Here is a 22,509-nt window from a genome sequence, read left to right as displayed (position 1 = left end):
ACGTTTATAGTATGATAGCTGAAACAAGAAGGCAAAGCATCACCCCTTTGACCTCAGTTGGAGATGTGTATGTTGGGTGAATCAAATTTTTCACTGCTCTGTACCATCTACAAATAAATAACCATAAAGTGCTCAAAGTTCTGATTTGTGGGATACAAATACATTTTAGTAAGTAGGTGAATTTGCAAATAAATTGACAAATAATGAGGATGGACTGTCCTTTAAATACAATCTTTTTAAGTCAAATTCATCATCTGGAAAATGAAAAGATAAAGTAGAATAACTCTAAGGTTACTTAGCACTCAAAATTTAAAAGGCACAGTGAGTCATGCCTGTACTCCCAGCACTTTGGGAGGCCGAGGTAGGCAGATCATGAGGTCAGGCGTTCGAGACCAGCCTGGCCTATGTGGTGAAACCCCATCTCTACTAAAGACACAAAAAAATTAGCCAGGCATGGTGGCGTGTGCCTGTAATCCCAGCTACTCCGGAGGCTGAGGCAGGAGAACCACTTGAATCCAGGGGGTGAAGGTTGCAGTGAGCCAAGATCGTGCCATTGCACTCCAGCCTGGGCAACAGGCAAGACTCTGTCTCAAAACACACACACACACAGACACACACAGACACACACAGACACACACAGACACACACTACTTGGCCGTGTATTGGCTGGGCATGGTGGTTCACACCAGTAATCACGGCACTCTGGGAGGCCAATGTGGGCGGATCACCTGAGGTCAGGAGTTTGAGACCAGCCTGGCCAACATGGTGAAACTCTTTCTCTACTAAAAATACAAAAATAAAAAACTAGCTGGGCACGGTGGCACATGCCTGTGATCCCAGCTACTCCGGAGGCTGAGTCAGGAGAATCGCTTCAACCCAGGAGGCGGAGGTTGTGGTGAACCAATATCGCACCACTGCACTCCAGCCTGGGCAAGAGAGCAAGATTGTGACTCAAAATAATTATTAATAATGTATTAACATTTACTATGCTATTTGAAAAATTTATTTGACTCATACAGGATTTAAAATAAAATTTAAGCCAGCGTTTAAAAATCTAGATTTCTATGTTTTCTTTACTGCTCTTTTTTTGGGGGCCAGGATCTTCTTGCTCTGTCGTCCAGGCTGGAGTACAGTGGCACTATTCATAGCTCACTGCATTCTTGAATTCCTGGGTTCAAGCAATTTTCCCACCTCAGCCTACCATGGAGCTGGGACTACACGCATGCAACACAGAGCTAGGCTTCAAATTTATATCTTTTCTTGAAAAACATCAGCCTGACTGCTAATGGTAGCTAATGCTCTTCTTTTGTAAAATTTAAGAAGCCATCAATTTTATGACCCACCATCTTTTTAATGAATCACCAACAAAAAAGAAATACCCACAATTACAAGATGTATCCTGATTTCAGAGAGGTTTAAATGCTAATGTGCATCTCAGAATTAGTAAAGTGTGGTATCTATGCCAATCACTATGTGCTAACTCTGTCCTAAAGTGTTTTACATTTTGAAATTCATTTAATCTTCACAAAAAACAAAGAATGGGCACTATTACTATTTATATTTTAGAGATGAAGAAACAGAGGCACAACAGTTAAGTAACTTGTCTACGTTTATAAAACAAGTAGTGGGACAGCATTCAGTCAAGTAGTTTGAGTGCCTTCCCACTACATTAAATTGGTTCTCTGTGCCAACATTTCATGAGGCATCAACTGGCTGGATTTGAGCATTAGCCACATCCTCAAATCAGGATATGCAGGCTCAAGTATCATCTCGAACCTCTGCCTTCTTCTCTGACCTGGCCAGCTTCACTGAAGCTACCCAACTGGACTTTGAATTTGTGACCCTGTGTTAAACAACAGAATACTATATGTTAACAACAAAAAAAGAAAAGCAAAAAGGAAACATATTTGAGTACAGTTTAACCCATTGTTTTATTTAGAAGGACAAGAAAGGGATGACAGTAGGAAAAAAAGAAGTTTGACTAATTTATATTATGCTAACTAGGTGTTTGGTGCTCTGAGAAACACAATAATGAGTAAGACGTGGATTCTGTTATCAAGAAGATTTTACAGTCTATTAGAAGAGACTATAGTTTAATTAACAAAAGTAACTGAAAATCTGGTATTTTTAATAATTTCTAATAAAGTGCTTCCGTATGTGTTCTGTAACACTCCGATGCAACTGGAGTGCCTGCCACCACGCCTGGCTAATTTTTATTAACATGGATCTTAACATGGTCAGATCTCCAACACATCAATGAAAAAGGTAAGCTGTGGAACACTATAAACAGTATATCATTTATATAAAAAAGAGTAAATATGCTAATACAAACATGTAATTCTATACTACATGGAGGCATGATTACATATAAAGGTCTGGAAGGATTTATACTAAACTAGTAATAGTGGTTATCTCTGGAAAGAGAACTGAAATTAGAGACAGGAGTAAAGAGAACTTAAACTTTACTTGTTTTGTCTGCCATTTTGTAAAATTAAAAAATGATAACTGACACGAGTTTCACAATTCCACTTACCAACTGAAACATGAAAAGGATAAATAATCCCATTAACAGTTGGTAAACTGGACATAATCAGAATTATAATCTAACAACTGGTCAATTAAAAAAAATTTTTTGCTAGCCAATAAGCCTATTTATTTATATTCAGTGTTACACAAAGAAGACAAAAAAAGACACAAAGGGAATAGGAGTGACTAGGAAATAAAGTTGAGATGAGAAATGTGAAAATGAAAAACTACTGGCCAGGTACAGTGGCTAATGCCTGCAATCCCAGCACTTTGAGAGGATCACTTAAGTCCAGGAATCTAGGACGAGCCTGAGCAACATAGCAAGACCCTGTCTCTACAAAAAAATTTAAAAATAAGCCAAGCGTGGTGCCTTGCACGGGTACTCCCAGCTACTCAGGAGGCTGAGGTGGGAAGATTGCTTGAGTACGGGAAGATGAGGTTGAAGTGAGCCGTGATCATGCCACTGCACTCTAGCCTATTCAACAGAATAAGGCCCTGTTTCAAAATAAAAGAAAAAGAAAAAAGAAAAACTATCAAAAGTTTAAAAAGAAGAAGACAGCATAAAACTAGGATGGTGAAGGTACACTTCAAGTTTAAAGGAAGAAGTTCTAGTCAGAGCAATCAGGCAAGAGAAAGGAATAAAAGGCATCCGAATAGGAAAAAATGCTCTTTTCTGATAATATGATTCTAAACCTAGAAAACCCTATAGGCTCTACTAAAAGGTACCAGCTGATAAACGACTTCAGTAAAGTTTCAGGATACAAAATCAATGGAGAAAAATCAGTAGCATTTTTATAGAGCAATAACGTTCAAGCTGAGGGCCAAATCAAGAATGCAATCCCATTTACCCTAGACACCCTAGAGACGCGCGCGCACACACACACACACACACACACACACACACACACACACCCCACCTTAGAATACATCTAACCAAGGAGGTGAAAGATCTCTACAAACAGAACTATAAAACACTGCTAAAAGAAATAATAGGTTATACAAACCACTGGAAAAACATCCCATGCTCATGAATCAAAGAATCAATATTGTTAAAATGGGGCCAGGCACAGTGGCTCATGCCTGCCATCCCAGCACTTTGGGAGGCCAAAGCCGGAGGATCACCTGAGGTCAGGAGTTTGAGATCAGCCTGACCAAAATGGTGAAACCCTGCCTCTACTAAAAATACAAAAATTAGCCAGGCGTGGTGGTGGGCACCTGTAATCCCAGCTACTTGGGAGGATGAGGCAGGAGAATCACATGAACCCAGGAGGCAGAGGTTGCAGTGAGCCGACATTGTGCCACTGCACTCCAGCCTGGGTGACAGAGCAAGACTCCCACTCAAAAAAAAAAAGCCATACTGCCCAAAGCAATCTATAGATTCAATGCTATTCCAATCAAACTACCAATGTCATTTTTCACAGACTTAGAGAAAACTATTCTAAAATTCATATGGAACCAAAAGAGCCTGAACAGCCAAAGCCATCCTAAGCAAAAAGAAGTTGGAAAAATCACATTACCCCAAGTCAAGCTGTACTACAAGGCTACACTAACCAAAACAGACACAGACCAATGGAACAGGAAAAGAACCCAAAACTAAAGCTACACACCTGCAACCATCTGATCTTTGACAAAATTGACTGTAACAAGTAATGGCAAAAGGACTATCTATCCAATAAATGGTGCTGGGATAACTGGATAGCCTTATGCAGAAGAATGAAATTGGACCCCTACCATTTACCATATATAAAAATTAACTCAAGACGGATTGAAGATGTAAATATAAGACCTAAAACGATAAAAATCCTAGAAGAGGTTGGGTGCAGTGGCTCACACCTGTAATCCCAAGGAGGATGAGGCGGGCAGATCAGAAGGTCAGGAGATTGAGACCATCCTGGTCAACATGGTGACACTCCACCTCTACTAAAAATACAAAAATTAACTGGGCACAGTGGCGCACACCTGTAGTCCCAGCTACTCGGAAGGCTGAGGCAGGACAATCGCTTGAATCTGGGAGGCGGAGGCTGCAGTGAGCTGAGACTGCGCCACTGCACTCACTCCAGCCTGGGTTACAAGGCAAGAATCCGTCTCAAAAACAACAAAAAAATCCTAGAAGAAACCTAGGAGACAGCATTCTGGACACTGACCTTGGCAAATGACTAAGTGCTCAAAAGCAATTGTGACAAAAATGGACAAGTGGGGACCTAATTACACTAAAGAGCTTTTGCACAGCAAAAGAAACTATCGACAGAGTAATCAGACAACTTACAGCCTGGGAGAAAACATCTGCAAACCATGCATCAGACAAAGGTCTAATATCCAGAATCTGTAAGGAACTTAATTCAACAGGCAAAAACCAAGAACTCTGTTAAAAAATGGGCAAAGGACATGAACAGATACTTCTCCAAAGAAGACTTACACAGGCAAGAAATATATAGAAAATTACTTCGCATCACTAATCATTTGAGAAATGCAAGTCAAAACCACAATGACATACCATCTTCCACCAGTCAGAATGACTATTATTAAAAATACCAAAACAAAACAAAACAAAACAAAACAAAACCACACAGGTGTTGGAGAGGTTGTAGAAAAAAGGGAACGCTATATACTGCTGGTCAGAAGGTAATTTTAGTTCAGTCACTGTAGAGAGCAGTTGGGAGATTTCTCAAAGAACTTAAAACAGAACTACCATTTGACCCAGCAATCCCACTACTACATTTTTTCAACAAATATTTATCAAGCAACTAATACAGACTTAATTTTATGACAGAACCTTACCTTTATAAAGCTTAAAACAGTGTGGTACCTTCCTAAAACAGAACTCCCCCAACTGTGACTACTTATTGTAAGACTAAAATAATTCATGCTAATAGTCATTTCAATTATAATGTGTTTAATGAAATAAAATGAAGGAAAATAAAGAAAAATAAATCATTCTATTAAAAAGCCACATGCACCTGCATGTTCATCGCAGGACTCTTCACAACTAAAAAGGTGTGGAATCAACCCAGGTGTCCATCAATAGTGGACTGGATAAGGAAAATGCTACACACACACACACACACACACACACACACACACACACACCATGGAATACTATGTAGCCATAAAAAAGAACAAAACCATGCCCTTTGCAGCAACATGGCTGCAGCTGGCAGCCATTATCCTATTATCCTAAGTGAATTAATGCAGGAACAGAAAACCAAATATTGCATGTCCTAATTTATAAGTGGGAGCTAAACAATGAGTAAGCATGGACCTAAAGATGGCAGCAGTCAACACTGGGACAACAAGGAGGGGAAGGTAGGAGGGGGGGCGATTAAAAAACTACCCATCAGGTACTGTCCTTACTACCTGGGTGATGGTTGTACATCAAACCTCAGCGGCATGCAATTTACTCATGTAACAACCTGCACAAGTAACCTTCTAAACCTTTAAAGTTAGGGGGAAAAAGTATTGTTCAGAGAAATGTTTATTTTCATAAATAAACAAATTTATTTATGAAACAATACTAATGTATGTTTAATAATTTATAAAAATATAAAAGTAAAAAAAATCAAAGAACACTGGCATAATACAGCTTGCAGTATTTTTTCACAATTCTTTTAAGTATTCAGTAACAACTGACATGAAAAAATAAAGAACAGGAATGGCAGCTAAAATGCTAACTCTAACCCATCAATAACTAATCTAACAAATATTTGTCAAGCACCTAATACTGATTTAATTTTATGATATAACCTTACCTTCATGAAGTTTAAAACATAGTTGTACCTTCCTAAAACAGAATTTCCCCAACTATGACTATTTACTGTAAGAAGAATAATTCATAAGTCAACTAACTTACAATGTTATTAATGAAATAAAAATATTACTGTTTTAGATTACAAAAAAAGAGTCAGAAATGGTTTGTTTTTTGAAATAGAGTCTTGCTCTGTCCCCCAGACAGAGTGCAGTGTCGTGATCTCGGCTCACTGTAACCTCTGCCTCTTGGGTTCAAGTGATTCTCCTGTCTCAGCCTCCCTAGTAGCTGGAATTACAGGCATCCATCACCACGTCCAGATAATTTTTGTATTTTTAGCAAAGACGGGGTTTCACCATGTTAGCCAGGTTGGTCTCCTGACCTCAGGTGATATACCCACCTTGGCCTCCCAAAGGGCTGAGATTATAGGCCTGAGCCACCACCCCCGACCCAGAAATTTGTTTTAAATTTAACTCTGTTACTGAGAAGACTTTATTAAAAAGGCAAAAGCCAATCTTACCTTTATATGACCTAAATTATTATAATCTATAAAAAGAGATGTGGGAACACTAAAAAATCAAACACAAGTCTCTTTTTAGACAAATCCAATTAATCTAATTCCATTATAATTACCTATAAGTCAGCCAAGTAATATACTGCTTCATTTATTCTCCATGTTCTCTCCAATAAAAATGAACTATGCTTTTCAAAAGGACATCCTTTTAAGCAATGGGTCATAATGAAACATGTCTACCAAATAACGTATCACAAATGCTAGCATCTCAAAATCTAACATCACAATAGTTTTCCTGTAATCCCACCACTTTGGGAAGCTGACAGGATTGTTTGAGGTCACGAGTTCAAGACCAGCCTGGGCAACATACTGTGGCCCTGTCTCTACAAAAAATTTAAAAATTAGCTAGGTGTGGTGGCAGACTACATGCCTGTAGTCTCAATTACTTGGGAAGCTGAGGTGTTGGAGCCCAGGAGTTTGAGGTTACACTAAGCCATGGTTGTGCAACAGGAGTGCAGCCTGGGCAACAGAGTGAGACCCTGTCTCTTAAAAAAAAAAAAGTTTTCAAATTAATGGTGAATAACTTTTGATGCAAAAAATGTTTATGGCACTTCTGCCTGAGGTATAATAAGCATAACTTCACCTACAACAGACAAACAGCAGAGTACAAAGCAGTAATATTAATAAATAATAGAAGGTAAATACATAAAACAGTATTTGCTATCAACAAATGTATATAAGGAATTCTAATATTCTTTCCTAACAGATAATCAGATTCAAGAGTAATGTATCTAAAGAAATAAAATAAAGAAAAATAAAGAAAAAGGCAACAGAATTATATATCTTCTTGGACAATTTTTCCCTAAGTATGCTTTTCAAAATAACAGACAACAACGTTCCCTAGAGGAAAAAAAAGTCTGGTGAGATAACACAGCTTACTTTATACCTACATTTAAAAAAATATTTGACACTATAACACAGTGCCAGCTTACAAAACCTTGTATAAATATTAGAGCTTTTTGCTTTGTTTTTGATCATTGTACACACACTTCTTTGCTGACAAAATTCTTTTTTCAAGGACATCTATTCAAATTTTTTGAAGCATACCTTGGTAATGTTAGGGTATGCAAAATTTAAATGATTCAACTTTCAAATCAACCCTACATAATCTACATAATTAACCTTCCAAAAAGCCATGTAGTGTTCAATAGACCCTACTTAAAAAGAGTGCTTGGATATAGAAGTGACCAAAACACAGATCATCATTACAGTTCTCTCCAACACTGTTACTGCAAAACAGGCCAAGAGAGAAAACACATTCCAGTTGTGACATTGACCTGGTTATTAATGTAGAATTAAAACATCAACCCAAATAGGAATTTCAGACTACACATTTATAGTAACATGGTATAAAATGTGCTTGACTAAACGAAAACTATGTCTAAATTTAAGTCCACACTCTTTAATAACAATTTTTACTAAAAGAAAGTATGGCTGTGTTTTTATTGTTAGTCCTTTTGCTTTCTGAAACAGCTGATCAAAGTTTGATCTGGAAAGAGACCCCATAACAATGTTCTAATTCTGTATACTTTTTCTGGACATTAGCAACTTTCAAGTCTCAGGGTCCAACTTGAGAACAGAAAATGCCTCTATGAATCATCATCAAATGTAGTTAACACTTGCTTGGAATTTTCAAGAAACTAGCTTTAAAAAAAGGTACTAGTTGGGGGCCAGGCACGGTGGCTCATGCCTGCAATCCTAGCACTTTAAGAGGCCGAGGTGGGCAGACTGCCTGAGCTCAGGAGTTTGAGACCAGCCTGGGCAACACAGTGAAACCTTGTTTCTACTAGAATACAAAAAAATTAGCCAGGTGTGATGGCATGTGCCTGTAGTCCCAGCTACTTGGGAGACTGAGGCAGGAGAACTGCTTGAAGCCAGGAGGTGGAGGTTGCAGTGAGCCAAGATTGTGCCACTGCATTCCAGTCTGGGCGACAGAGCAAGACTGTCTTCAAAAAAAAAGTACTAGTTGGAAGGCAGATATAAAACTGAGTACATGTAAGCATTCCAAAGCATGAAGTCCTCTAGTGGTCTGGTGGTTAGGGAAAAAGAGAAAACTGAAAAACAAAAGTATGAATAAGATTTTTACTATAATAATGTTTAGTTGCACCCAGCAAACTATGTCAAGGCTAAAGAGGCTTTAATCACCAGAAATCAGTGTCAAGTGAAAAAGAGAATCAAATTTAAAAGTACATGACTCTAAAACAGAAAAAGTCTAATGTGGATAAAATTCTGGATTTAAAATATCCAGTACTTTATAGAACTATTGACTATCCTATGACAAAATATTTACTACTTGACAGGTTCTGAAGAACGTCTTTTTTCTTTCTTTCTTTTTTTTTTTTTTTTTTTGAGATGGAGCTTCGCTCTTGTTGCCCGGGCTCTGGAGTGCAATGGGGCAATCTCAGTTCACTGCAATCTCTGCCTCCTGGGTTCAAGCGATTCTCTGCTGGGATTACAGGTACCTGCCACCACGCCCAAATAATTTTTGTTATTTTTAGTAGAGACAGGGTTTTGCCATGTTGGCCAGGCTGATCTCGAACCACTGACCTCAGGTGATCCACCCTCCTCAGCCTCCCAAAGTTCTGGGATTACAGGCATGACGAGCCACCTCACCTGGCCAGAACATCTTTTTTCTGAGACAGAGTCTCACTCTCTCATCCAGGTTGAAATGCAGTGGCACGATTTCAGCCACTTAGTGGTTGCTCACTGCAACCTCCACCTCAATTCTCTAGCCTCAGCCTTCCAAGTAGCTGGGATTACAGGCCAGTGCCACCATGCCCAAATAATTTTTGTATTTTTAGTAGAGACAGGGTTTCACCATGTTGGCCAAGTTGGTCTCAAACTCCTGACCTCAAGTGCTCCGCCTGCCTTGGCCTCCCAAAGTGCTGGGATTACAGATGTGAGCCACTGTGCCCGGCCTGAAGAACATCTTATATCAGTCCAAAGTTACTCTCAACTAAGAGTATGAAAACCTAGATACTATAGACTCAATCACGTAACTCTTTCACAATTAAAAGATAAATTCAGTAAGAAAAAAACAGGAAAGCAGTCAAAGTATTTAGTAAATCTGAAAAATCCCTTAAGTAAAAAGCTTGACACAATGAAATTCAATCATTTGAGAACTTCAATTTCTAGTCTTTAAAAAGTATTCTTTTAGTACCTAGTAATTTGTAAGTTGCTACAATTACAGATCTGTGATTCCTTTTAAATAAAGCTGTAATTAATTCATTTCACAAATATTTACTGGGCATCTACTACTGTGGAAAAACAAAGATTAAAATACGTATGAACCCTGCTCTAAAGACACTTTAAGAGTCTGGAAGGAATAAGATATATGCACACTGTAGTTATAAAGACAGCTCAGAAGGGAAAGAGTATCTGAAATGCGGTGGGGGAAAGTACAGATTAGGGAAGGCACTGATGATGAATTTAAATAACAGGTCAAATTCAGACGAAGAAAAAAGGCCTTCCATTGGAAAAGGATGTTAGAAAAAGCAAGAAAGGTGGAAAGACACAATGAAAAAAAATAATTTTGCAGAAATGGAAAAAAAACTACAAAATAATAAATGACACTATAGAAGCTAGAGGTTCCAAGCTCTGGTAACTCAAATATCCTGGCCAGACTAAATCACCAATTAAAACATCTAATACTGTACTGTACTCCACTGATGCTCTATAAATACTTTTAAATTAGTAATCCATGACCCCTTATACCTGTCATACTTCCTGATGGAATGAAATTGTGAAAGAAGTTTTATTCATATTGCACCTCAGAGTAATTATCTTCAGAAGACAAATTACTTTATTGGGGAGGTGATTAAAAAGAAAAAAATAGAAGACAAATTATTTTTCCAATTTTGAATGTACATCCTTAAAGTTAGGCCAGAACAAGAAAGTACCCTCACTTTAAGTTAATACATGCAACATACACAAGTGATACTCAAGCTTCATTTGAAATTGTGATATAAAAATTATGTTATTCCACCCACAATGGCAAGATCAAAATGTTCTAGCTCCAACTCTTCAACATTGTGCAAGCTGTTTTAGTGCTCTGTGCCTATAAAATGAAGAGGCTCTATCTGGGACCGTCTAGCGTTAAAATCCTATATACTGTGAATTCTATTCCATCTTTTCTACAGAAGTCACCGTGACAAGGGCAATAATAACAAAAACAGGAAAGGGTATTCTTCGTTCAACCTACACAGAGTAAAAATTACCCCTCATTATACATCTACTAAGTGCCATGCTCTTTCTATTTATTTCACTTAATCATTATATCCTGAAGAGCAGGCATTTTCCTCATTTTACTTACAGGGGTATTAGTTATCTCTCACATATCCAATCCAATCAGGGTCGAAAGCCAGGATTCAAACCAAGGTCTAACTTCACAAAGCAAGCTGTAATAAACCATATTTCATAACCTGGTGTCACAAACACAAATATCAGACAAAGTAAGTGGTGGGCTGTGATTATGGCATGACTATGGTAATTCAGACAGAACATGGTCTTCTAGTAGGATAGCTCAGGCTGCCTTGTTGCCAAATGGGAACGGATGAGTGAAGACAAATGTGTGCCTGTGTGTATGTGACAGAGAGACAGAAAAGTGATTTTCAAATGAAGGAAACTGATTTACCAACTTTCATCTTATGCTTTAAACAATTCTAACCAGATCTGTGCAATTTTTTTTTTTTTTTTAAGATGGAGTCTTTTCATGTTGCCCAGGCTAGTCTCAAACTCCTGGGCTCAAGCGATCCTCCCTGGCTTAGCATCCCCAGTAGCTAGGATTATAGGCCTGTGTCACTGCGACCAGCTGCAATTAATTTTAATATTACATAAAGTTCTCAAAAAGCATTGAAATACAGGCATGAGCAATAAAGTCTAGCCTTTCAAGGTACCTCTTGGTTGAATCCTAGCTCTATTACTAGCAGTGTGACATGGGTCAAGTTACTTCACCTCTCTAAGCCTCATTTTTTGACTTTCAAAGTGAGAATACTGTCACCTATCTTGTAGGGCAGTTAACGATTAAAGTAGAATGTGGAATATAAAGAGCTCAACACAGTACCGAGTACAAGGTAAATGAAAGCTACTATATTTATTCCTCAGGATCCCAAGAACAAAGTTATGTACATAAATACTACCCAAAGTTAGCCATTAAAATGTTATACTTGGTCACTTTTATGTAGATCTAAAATGATTCTCAAATAAAAAGTTTACTTCAAAAAGTCATACACCCTCGATTCCATTAAACAATAACCAAAATTCAAAATAAGTATATTCTAAACCTAGAATCTAAGCAACTATTCAATACCGTTTTCAGCGGCTAACCATTAAAAAAAAAAAAAAAACGCTGCAAATAATGTCCTTACGAGTTCAGGCAGAAAGCGGTGAATGTGTCCCTAAAGCGGTTTGAGCGGGAAATATCCCTACTACGTCCAAGGTAGCATTTGCCAAATGATATATATTTGGGTCAGCTCGAAAAACGGGATCGGAACAAATGACACCAGGCGTTCTGATGGGACAGGAGCAGGTGGATTTGTGCCCCACAGAATATCGTTTTATTCTTAGCCACATGCTGTCACCAACAGCTGGGTTTTAAACCATGCAGTCTTCTCCAACGCCCCAGTTTCAGACTGCGAGGGAGGGAGCAGGACTTGAGGCTCCTCTCGGCCAGTGCAGACACAAGCGAAAGAGAAGGAAGGAGGGGCCCACAGCTCCGAGGGGCGTGGGAGGCAGTTCGGGCCAGCACTGCCCCATCCGTCCCTTCCCGGGAGGTACCACCCGCGGACCACTCTCCTAGCCCAAGCTTTGGGGCCTACGCAGCTTGTGGGGCGCGGCTGCCATCAGTCCGGCCGAGCCGCAGCGATGGGGACTGCGATGGGGGCTTGAGGGAGTAACTCTGGGATTTCAGGAGCGGAAGGAGGGCAAAGGTGGAGGCGGCTTGTGGATATCCCTTCCATGGTGGGACGCGGGAGGTGACCTTCGGGTCTCCGAGTGCTCCGTCCTCGTCCCTGCCCGGACCCCTTCCCAAGTCCCAGACCCGCCGCTCCTCTCACCGTCTCGGCTTCTGTGTGCTGGGGTCCGGCACTCTGACCCCCCATTACCCCACGGAGGAAATTCATCTTGCCGCTCAGCCACCTGGTTTACCGGCTCTTCCGGGAAAGAAACGAAGACAACTTCCCCGCCCTCCGCAGGGCCTGACCCTCAATCCCGCACTCTACACTCTCCTACCGCAGCCACCACCGCCTCCAACTCGGCGGCCGCTCCAGCTCCTTAAGCCCGGAAACAGCCGCCACCAGCGGCCAAGATGCGCATGCGCGGGGACGTGGCATTACGTGGCGGCTCGAAGGTTGAAGGCAAAAGGGGAGTGGAGGCGAGAAAAACCTCGTAGCTAGGTTCCGCCAGAGCCCCGCCCACTGCGTAGGCCCTGCCTCCCTCCTCAGGATTCGCCTCTACTCCCGCCCTTCGCGGATTGTTCCTGCTGGCCGCAGCCACCCACGTGGTCGAAGCCCGGCCCTGCAGGGTGGAGAGGATTTGGTTACGCGTTTCAACTTGCGTGCAGGGTGTTTAATTGTCGTCAAGCGGGACTTACTGCAAGCTATCAAATCTGAGGTCTTATTTTTTTTGAGTCGAAAGTGAAATTTTCCTTCGGCTGACGTGACAGGTAAGGGGTTCCTGCCCCTGGGAGGGTTCGTTTGGTTTGACTGTTCAGTAGTACCAGCGTTGTGGCTTTCTTATCCCGGTAAATTGCATTTCTTTAAAGGGCTTTGTTTGGTGGTAAAAAGGGTACTAGACGCCCCTCATTCCACTGCCACTGGAGGGCGCATTTCTCAGCTCTTGCTCTTCAAACCTGCTGAAAGGAATTCCTGGATCTAAACACCAGGTACACCTCAATTTTCAAGTGTCGTCAGAAGGAAACCCACCGAACTCTGCATTTAGCTTACTAGAGAAATACATTGTTCTGCTGTGTCAGTTTGGCGAGTAACATAATGTTTTGTTATTAACTATTAACCCCTGCGTTTTTAGTGTTGTTTTTTTTTTAACATGAAAAAATGTCATTTTCTCAAATTGATATGCCTGTTCCTCTGGCAGTGAGGTTGTCAGTACACATGCTTCTGGAATAGTCTTGTAAATTTCTTGAGGCTAAAAAGCACAGGGTCTAGTTAGGTGACTGACTCATGCACCTATCATCTTGGATTCCCCTCAGGTCTCAGATTCAGCCTTTAAAATTGAACTCGTCATCTTCCCCTGCCTCCCTTAAAGAAAAAAAGTCAATACGCTGCTTCTACTGTGTGCATGCCGTGCTCAGTAGTACCACTGTCCAAATAAGTGCCTAAACAGAGGAAGCTGGGAAGAATCTTAGACTCTGGCTTTCCACCCACGCATGTCCAATCAATAGTCACCTCCTATCATTTTTATTTATAGAATATTTCTCAGATAGGTCCTCTGCTCTCCATCCTCCATGCCTATGACATAGATTATGTTATTCTCATTTCTCGTTGAGATTACAGCAACAGCCTCCTAACTAGTTTGTCCACATTCAGCCCTGGCTTCCTTCAGAAAGTCCAATCTCCAGTCCACCTTTGGGTGAGACTAGTAACAACAAAACATCTGTTCATGTCAGTCTTCTTAAAATCCTTCAGTTGTTCCCCCTTTCTCTCTAAAATAAAGTCCAAACTCCTTAGTTTGTCATACAGGCCTATTGTGATCTGGCTTCTGACTACTTTTTCAGCTTCTGCCTCCCCCACATACTCTGGACATTTTTCTCAGGCGTGGATATGCCCTTCCCCTCCCTTCTCTTCATCAAGCACACTCTTGCTAATTCCTTAAGACTCAACGTTGGCATCATTCTTGAAAGCTTTCCCTAGTATATATCTATATGCTAGCACTTTGCAGTTATTAATACTATATATGGTGGACATTCAATAAATACTTGTTAAACCAAACTGTTAAGGGCAGGACTATGTTTATTCATTTTATATCTCTCTTGCTTACCACTGTCTCATAAAAGGTGATATTGATGGATAAATGAATAAATCATTGAAAGAATATATGAAAATTATACTAAGGAGGAGGTTCCCTTTATTTAATCTGTAAAGTGGAATTATAGGGAACACATCATAGGTGATGTGTTTCCTAGTGCCAACATTTTAAGCCTGTGCAACTTAGAGAATGGTGGGGTCATACTGCCAAAAATACTGTGCATTGTCCTCTGCTTTAAAACTATATGCACTTGACGTTTTACTGTAGTCATTTTCCATGGGAGCATTTTGTTGCAGTCTAAAAAAGGTAATCAGTAAATACTCAGCATTTTTATTACCAAGAAATGCATATAAAGAACTTCATTCAAGCCCCTAAGCCTCACCCATCCCTGAACCTCACTCTACCCCATCATCAGGAGTGAGGCTCATATATGGAGTGGGCCACAGATGTCTGTTCCTCCTCTTATTTAGTAATTAAAAAGAGTGCCTTGACATTTTAGCAAAGTTGTTTAAAGGCACCAGCCCTGTCAAATGCCCTGTTTTGTTTTGTTTTGAGACGGAGTTTTGCCTTTGTTGCCCAAGTTGGAGTGCAATGGTGTGATCTTGGCTCACTGCAGCCTCCGCCTCCTGGGTTCAAGCAATTCTCCTGCCTCAGTCTCCTGGGTAGCTGAGATTATAGGCATGCACCACCATGCCCGGCTAATTTTTTTTGTATTTTTAGTAGAGACAGTGTTTCTCCACGTTGGTCAAGCTGGTCTCAATCTCCCGACGTCAGGTGATCCGCCCACCTTGGCCTCCTAAAGTGCTGGGATTACAGACGTGAGGCACTGTGCCCGGCCCTGTTTTGTTTTAAACTTTGGTGGGTACAGTAGATTACTACACTTTAGTGAGGAAAGTTGGTTACTATACTTTAGTGAGTATAGTAGTAACAGCTTACTATGGGGTTTCCCTGCATTTGACCTGAACAGGAGGGATAGACAGTTGGGTGCAGATGTGATGAAGGTGAGATCCCCAAGGTATTGTCACTACAGAACAACCATGAAATGGACTCCTTATTTCAGAGGAAGAGAGTTACATATTAATCCACTCCTACTGATTTTGTAGAGAAAAGTCAGGGACTGTGTTATATTCCTGTTTGCATCCTTTAATCATCTAGTATAATTTTTTTTAACATGGTAGATGTTCAGGAACTACCTGACTTAATAAAGGAAGATTAAACATGAACAAATTGTGACCCCCTGACTTGCGTGGTTACGTTTCTGGCTTTCATAAATCTAAGCATTCAGGATAAGAGTGCCATGAATCATTAAAATACATATAATCAAAAAGAAAAAGAATGATTCTTCTTTTTCTAAGCCAAACCTGACAATAGATCAATGAACAAGATTCATTGGTTTGAAATCCATTTTTAAAATTGCTTTCTTTTTTTCCTATCGTTTCTTACTTTCTAGTGGAAAACTCAGCAAAAGCAATGAAATCTAATTGCATAAGATTGTTTGTTACTTGCGGTGATAGTGAGGTAGAATGTTGTCTACGCTTGCTTAGGAGGATATATAGAAATGATAATTTGTATTTGAAATATATATAGGTTTTTATTTATTATTTTGCTGGGTTATAAGCCCCTTCAGTATCATAAATAGGTTTTTAAAGACGTGGCTCATGCCTGTAATCCCAGCATTTTGGGAAGCCAAGGTGGGAGGATCACTTAAGCTCAGGGGTTTGAGACCAGCCTGGGCAATGTGGCAAAACCCCATCTGTACAAAAAATAAAATATTAGCTGAGCATGGTGGCACATGCCTATAGTCCCAGCCTGTAGTTCCACTTACTTGGGAGGATCACTTGAGCCTGGGAGATAAAGGCTGCAGTGAGCCATGATTGTGCCACTGCACTCCAGCTGGGATGATGGAGTGAGACCCTGTCTCAAAATAAAAAAAAAAAAGACTAGTTGCTGGAAAAATCCACAAACATTGTTGATATAATTAGGTATTATGCATTAACCAAACAACAGGTAGCAAAATAAATTGATGATTTCAATCTATAGGAAGCAGCACTGAAAATCCACGACTAATCAATAACCGTATCAGACACATAGTGCTCTTTATTTGCCAGGCTCTGTTCAAAATTCTTATATAAAATAATTTGCTTAATTCTCACAACAACCCTATGAGGTGTATAGGTTATTAGCCCTATTTTGCAGATAGGAAAACAGGTCAAGAGGGTAACTTGACCAATGTCATAGAGGATAGGAAGTGGCAGAGCTGGGGCATAAATTGGCAATCTGGCTCCAAAGCCTGCGCTCTTATGTAGTACCTTATTCTACCTTTCTAGACACAAGACAATGATCATGCACTAAGTAGAAAGGTGGCCTGTCAAGTCCATATGTAATCTGGCCCTTACCTCATCTGTGCCACATTCCATCTCATTCACTCCACTCCAGCCACATCACCTGGCTTCCTTGATGTTTCTGAGACCTTCCCTCCTTATGCCCTTTGCAATTGTTCTTTCCTATATTTGGGATGCTTGCTACTCCATCCACATAGAGGTAAGGGTCACTCTTCACCGTCTTTAAGTTTGCTCAAATGTTAATAGATATTTCCTGAATAGTCTAAGTTGCAGCCTCCTCATACTCCTTTTTTCTCTGGTCTGCTTATTTTCCTCTGTAGCACTTAATCAGTCTGATACATTATTCTCCCATACATACTATGTTCCCATATTTCATGAGATCTACTATGCTATTAAGTGTACCCTAGGTAAAGGAGAAAAAAAAAAAAACTTGCCAAAAGATCTGAATTTCAGGTAGAAAATGGGGGAAAAACGTGCATTGTAGGTTTATTGAAATACAGTATATAATTTACATATTTTTTCTTGTTTATTGTCCGTTTACCCCCACCAGAAGACTACCCTCATCAGGGCAAAGATTTTAGTTCTTTTGTAAATTGCTTTATCCCTAGTGCTTAGCACAGCATCTGGCACCAAATAGGAACTTGGTAATTCTTTAATGGATGAATTCCCCAACTGAGGAAGTTCCTAATATTGGCTTGTATGCATAGGAGTAGAAATTCTGCATTGTTGCTAAGCATTGCATAGCACCCAGATTTCCTCAGTAGAGTCTGAATTAGGGTTCTTAGATCCTATTAACATGCTAGTTTTAGTTTATGACTATTTTGGCAGCCTTTAATGACTAGTTTAGTAATTACTTTTTATCATATATAAAGATAAATCTTTGTGAAAGAAAGGACTTATATTTTTACAATCAGATCTCAGCCCATGAAGGAACCATCTTAGTATCCCCATGGCCAACCCATCTTGCTTTGAGATGCACTAGACTAATGCAGTGGTTTTCTTTTCTTTTAGGTAATACATTCATATGGTTAAAATAAAAAGCACAAAAGGCATATAGTAAAAAGTCTCCCTGCCACTCCTTGGACATCCAAGCAATCAATATTAATAATTATTTAACTCCTTATAGATATACAAATATGTCTATATTCTCCTCATTTTTTTAGTAACACAAATAAACATAGCACATCGTATACACTGTTGCACACCATGCTTTTTCCAATTTAATATGTCTTGGAGATTGGTCAATATCAATATATAGAGGGCTTCCTTGTCCTTTCTTACTGTGTTTCATAAAGTATTTTTCAATTTTTTTTTTTTTTAGACAGAATTTCGCTCTTGTTGCCCAGGCTGGAGTGCAGTGGCGTGATCTTGCCTCACCGCAACCTCCGCCTCCCACGTTCAAATGATTCTCCTGCCTCAGCCTCCTGAGTAGCTGAGATTACAGGCATGCACCACCACACCCAGCTAATTTTTTGTATTTTTAGCAGAGACGGGGTTTCTTCGTGTTGGTCAGGCTGGTCTTGAACTTCTGACCTCAGGTGATCCACCTGCCTCGGCTTCCCAAAGTGCTGGGATTATGGGCATGAGCCACCACACTTGGCAGTGCTTTTCAATTTTTTTAAGACAGGCTCTCGTTGTGTCACCCAGGCTGGAGTGCAGTGGTGCAATCATTGCTCGCCACATCCTGGAACTCCTGGTCTCAAGAGCTCTTCCTGTCTCAGCCTCCTGAGTAGCTAGGACTACAGGTGCAGACCATCATGCCTGGCTAATTTTTTTTTTGTTTGTTTGTAGAGATGAAGTCTTGCTATATTGCCCAGGTTGGTGTCGAACTCCTGGCCTCAAGCTATTCTCCCCCACAGCCTCCCAAAATGCTGGGATTGCAGGTGTGAACCAACTGCCCCAAGCTTCAAAATATTTTTAAAAGCCTTAAGAAGTCCTTGGGAGAAGAGAGTCCAGGAAAGAAGGTTCTGGTGGCTGGGCGTGGTGGCATATGACTATCATCCCTGCTATGCGCAGGAGGTTGAGGCATGAGAATCGCTTGAAGTTGCAGTGGGTCAAGATTGTGCCATTGCACTCCAGCCCTGGCAACAGAGTGAGACCATTTCTCAGAAAAACAAAAAAAGAAGACGGTTCTGGGTCCCCATCCTGCTCCATTTGATTGGTTTCATTTGTTTATACTTACTATTTCATTTGAACAAAAAGTCAGAGGCTACAGTGTTGGACAGCTACTTTCTCAGGAGATAAGAAATGAGACCAAGGCAAGGACTTGGAATAGTTGAGGTGTCTCCCATGCTGTAGAGCCCACAGTTCCTGCTTTTTTATTTTGAAAGGAATGGTAATTGTTGCCGTGTTTCGTTGTTTTTGGGATTTTATTAGATAATATCTGTAACGTTCATAGTACTTAGTACTTGAAACATAGTAAGTACTCAATAATGGTTAGAGTGGAGACCTTGATCATCTTCGGTGTTATCAATTTCTTAACAACTGAACATTTAAAGATATTACCCTGTAAGTCTTCAACTCCAACCCTACTGGCTCATGTTACTAAAAAGTCTGTTACTTCAGATGAGACTTAATCTGGGGTATCAAGCCAATTTCCCCATGATCTGGGTTTCCACTATTTCTGGACCCTGCTCTCCTTATTGTTTTTTTTCTCTGGCTCAAAGTGGGGCAAGATGGCTGCCAGGACCTATAGTCCTAGTCTCCCAGGCCCAAGTTCATCAAAGAAGACTCCCAACCTCTCTCCTAAGAGTCCTAGCAAAAGTCTCCTTGTGACTCACTGAACCTGATTGGGCCTCATGCCTATGTGGTGAGCCAATTCCTGTAGTCTAAGGTTTGAGATGATCTGATTGGCCTTGAATCATATTCCCACCTCTAAAGCAAGGAGTACAAGTCTTCATCTCATCTCAAAGCATATGGCATAAGAGCTGGGGAACAGGGATGTTCACATTTCTCAAAGGAAATCTGGAATACTGTACCAGGAGAATGTGTATCAGGATAGGAAAAACAATACATACTCCCTGTATCCCCTAATGTACTTAAGCTGCTTGCCAGTTTTTAAAAAAAGTATTTTTCCAGCATTATCACTAGTATATGCCAGCATCAGTTCTGCCTCTGCAAAGATTCAAAAGATCATGTTACATCATTTAATAAAAGTCATTTGACATTGCGTTGTACTTAAATCAGCAAGCAAATCTATACTTTTTTTTTTTTTTTTTTAAGGTAAGTGTAATCCAGGTGTGTTTCCATTTTTAAGAAAATATAAGGCTGGACGCGGTGGCTCAAGCCTGTAATCCCAGCACTTTGGGAGGCCAAGGTGGGTGGATCACGAGGTCAAGAGATCGAGACCATCCCAGTCAACATGGTGAAACCCCGTCTCTACTAATACAAAAAATTAGCTGGGCATGGTGGTGCGTGCCTGTAATCCCAGCTACTCAGGAGGCTGAGGCAGGAGAATTGCCTGAACCCAGGAGGCGGAGGTTGTGGTGAGCCGAGATCGCGCCATTGCACTCCAGCCTGGGTAACAAGAGCGAAACTCCTTCTCAAAAAAAAAAAAAAAGAAAAGAAAATATAGCTGGGCACAGTGGCCAGCACCCAGCACTTTGGGAAACTGAGGTGGGCGGATCACAAGGTCAGGAGTTCAAGACCAGCCTGGCAAACATGGTGAAACCCTGTCTCTACTAAAAATACAAAACATTAGCCAGGTGTGGTGGTGCTTGCCTGTAATCCCAGCTACTTGGGAGGCTGAGGCGGGAGAATCGCTTGAACCCAGGAGGCAGAGGTTGCGGTGATCAGAGATTGCACCATTGCACTCCAGCTTGGGTGACAGAGCAAGACTCCGTCTCTGAAAAAGAAAGAAAGAAAATGCAATAACCAGAATTACTTATGAAACACCTAAATTAGGAAATCCCATTTTCATTTCCAAAGGACTTTTTATAAAACTGTTTATTGAGGGACAAGTTTATCGGATCCAGGCCCTAGCCCTGTTTCTTATGGAAAATCTAACTGTTACCTCCTAACACCATTGTCTGTCCCCGGATACCTCAAGCCAGCTGAACAGGCATGTCTTGAATAACCAGGGTAGGGTTGCAGTTTTTACTGTCCCATTCCACAGCTAGACCAAAGCCTTTGAAGTTCACTTTGGCTAATGCCAAGATTCCATGGAAACTTAAGATGACTTATAATGGAGTCATTGCCACCTTCCAGGCAAGCTATGATTTTAGAGCAGTCAAAGCTGATCTCTCTCATTTGCCTGAGGCTATGCCCCAAGCAAGTATTTGTGGTGGGAAGGAGTGACAGAGTTGCTTCTTGAGATCAGAGTACAGTATTTCAAGGTAGACCGGGCCTTCAGGCCAGCAGATGGTAGCTGAGCTACACCAAAACTTTCCAAAGCGAGCCCACACTTCCAAGATCCCATCTCTGCAACCCCATTCTCCCCTCTCTGCAACCCCTTTCTCCCAGTCTCAAGTGATCCTCCCATCTCAGCCTCCTGAGTAGCTGGGACTACAGGCATGCACCACCACACTCAGCTAATTTTTATTTTATTTTATTGTAGAGATGGGGTTTCACCAGTTGCCCAAGCTGGTCTAAAACTCCTGAAGACCCACCCGCCTCAGTCTCCCAAAGTGCTGGGATTACAGGCATAAATCATGACACCCAACCGTAATTCAAGTTCTTTAATGAAGTTGACTGTAAGATGCCAATGGCCTGTGATTGGCAGATACACTAGGCAGATCATCAGGATGGGCTCAGTAATTTGCAGATGTTATGTGGAAGGTCCAGAACTGGCTGAGGCAGGTGGTTTGGGAAAAGGAGAGGGAGTTGGGTATGGACATAATTCTCTGACAGCATCTTAGGAGTCCATGGGCAGAGGGATGGAAGATGATAAGATTCTAAGTATGAAGAGGCAAAAGCGAGAAGTCTTCTCTTTGGCCTCTGTTCCCTGATGTTTCCTTACAAGATCTCACAAACACCATACTAGTGGGTGATATAAAGAACTAGAAGAGGGCTGGGCACAGTGGCTCATGCCTGTAATCCCAACACTTTGGGAGGCTGAGGCGGGTGGATTACCTGAGCTCAAGAGTTTGAGACTAGCCTGGCCAACATGGTGAAACCCCATCTCTACTAAAAATACAAAAAATTAGCCAGCTGGGCATCACAGCACGTGACTGTAATCCCAGCTACTTGGAAGGCTGAGGCACGAGAATCTCTTGAACCTGGCAGGCGGAGATTACAATGAGCTGAGATTGCACCACTGCACTGCAGCCTGAGTGACAGAGCAAGACTGTGTCTTGGGAGGAAAAAAAAAGAACTCCAGCTTGCTCTTCCCACTGCCCTCTCCCCAC

At 40.9% G+C, this 22,509-nt stretch overlaps 2 protein-coding genes across 4 annotated transcripts in view; one reads left to right on the top strand and one right to left on the bottom strand.

Moving 5' to 3' along the window:
- The window catches only part of USO1 (USO1 vesicle transport factor), a 79,053-nt gene extending 65,937 nt beyond the window's left edge, over positions 1-13,116 (bottom strand). For both annotated transcript variants that reach the window (XM_012446932.3, XM_012446934.3), the window contains exon 1: positions 12,896-13,116. In XM_012446932.3, coding sequence (XP_012302355.2) covers positions 12,896-12,961 — 66 coding nt within the window. In that variant the 5' untranslated portion in view covers positions 12,962-13,116. The remainder of the gene's footprint in view (positions 1-12,895) is intronic.
- A 224-nt stretch (positions 13,117-13,340) lies between these two features.
- Positions 13,341-22,509, top strand: part of G3BP2 (G3BP stress granule assembly factor 2) — an 83,931-nt gene continuing 74,762 nt past the window's right edge. For both annotated transcript variants that reach the window (XM_064367999.1, XM_064367981.1), the window contains exon 1: positions 13,341-13,503. The gene's annotated coding sequence lies outside the window, so the exon portion shown is untranslated. The remainder of the gene's footprint in view (positions 13,504-22,509) is intronic.

The sequence above is a fragment of the Aotus nancymaae genome, unplaced genomic scaffold, assembly GCF_030222135.1.
Source record: "Aotus nancymaae isolate 86718 unplaced genomic scaffold, 86718_ANA_hifiasm-v0.15.2.pri h1tg000006l, whole genome shotgun sequence".
In the NCBI taxonomy this organism is placed as follows: Eukaryota; Metazoa; Chordata; class Mammalia; order Primates; family Aotidae; genus Aotus; species Aotus nancymaae.
Note: the sequence above shows the minus strand (reverse complement) of the source record. Positions and strands in the feature narration are given on the sequence as shown.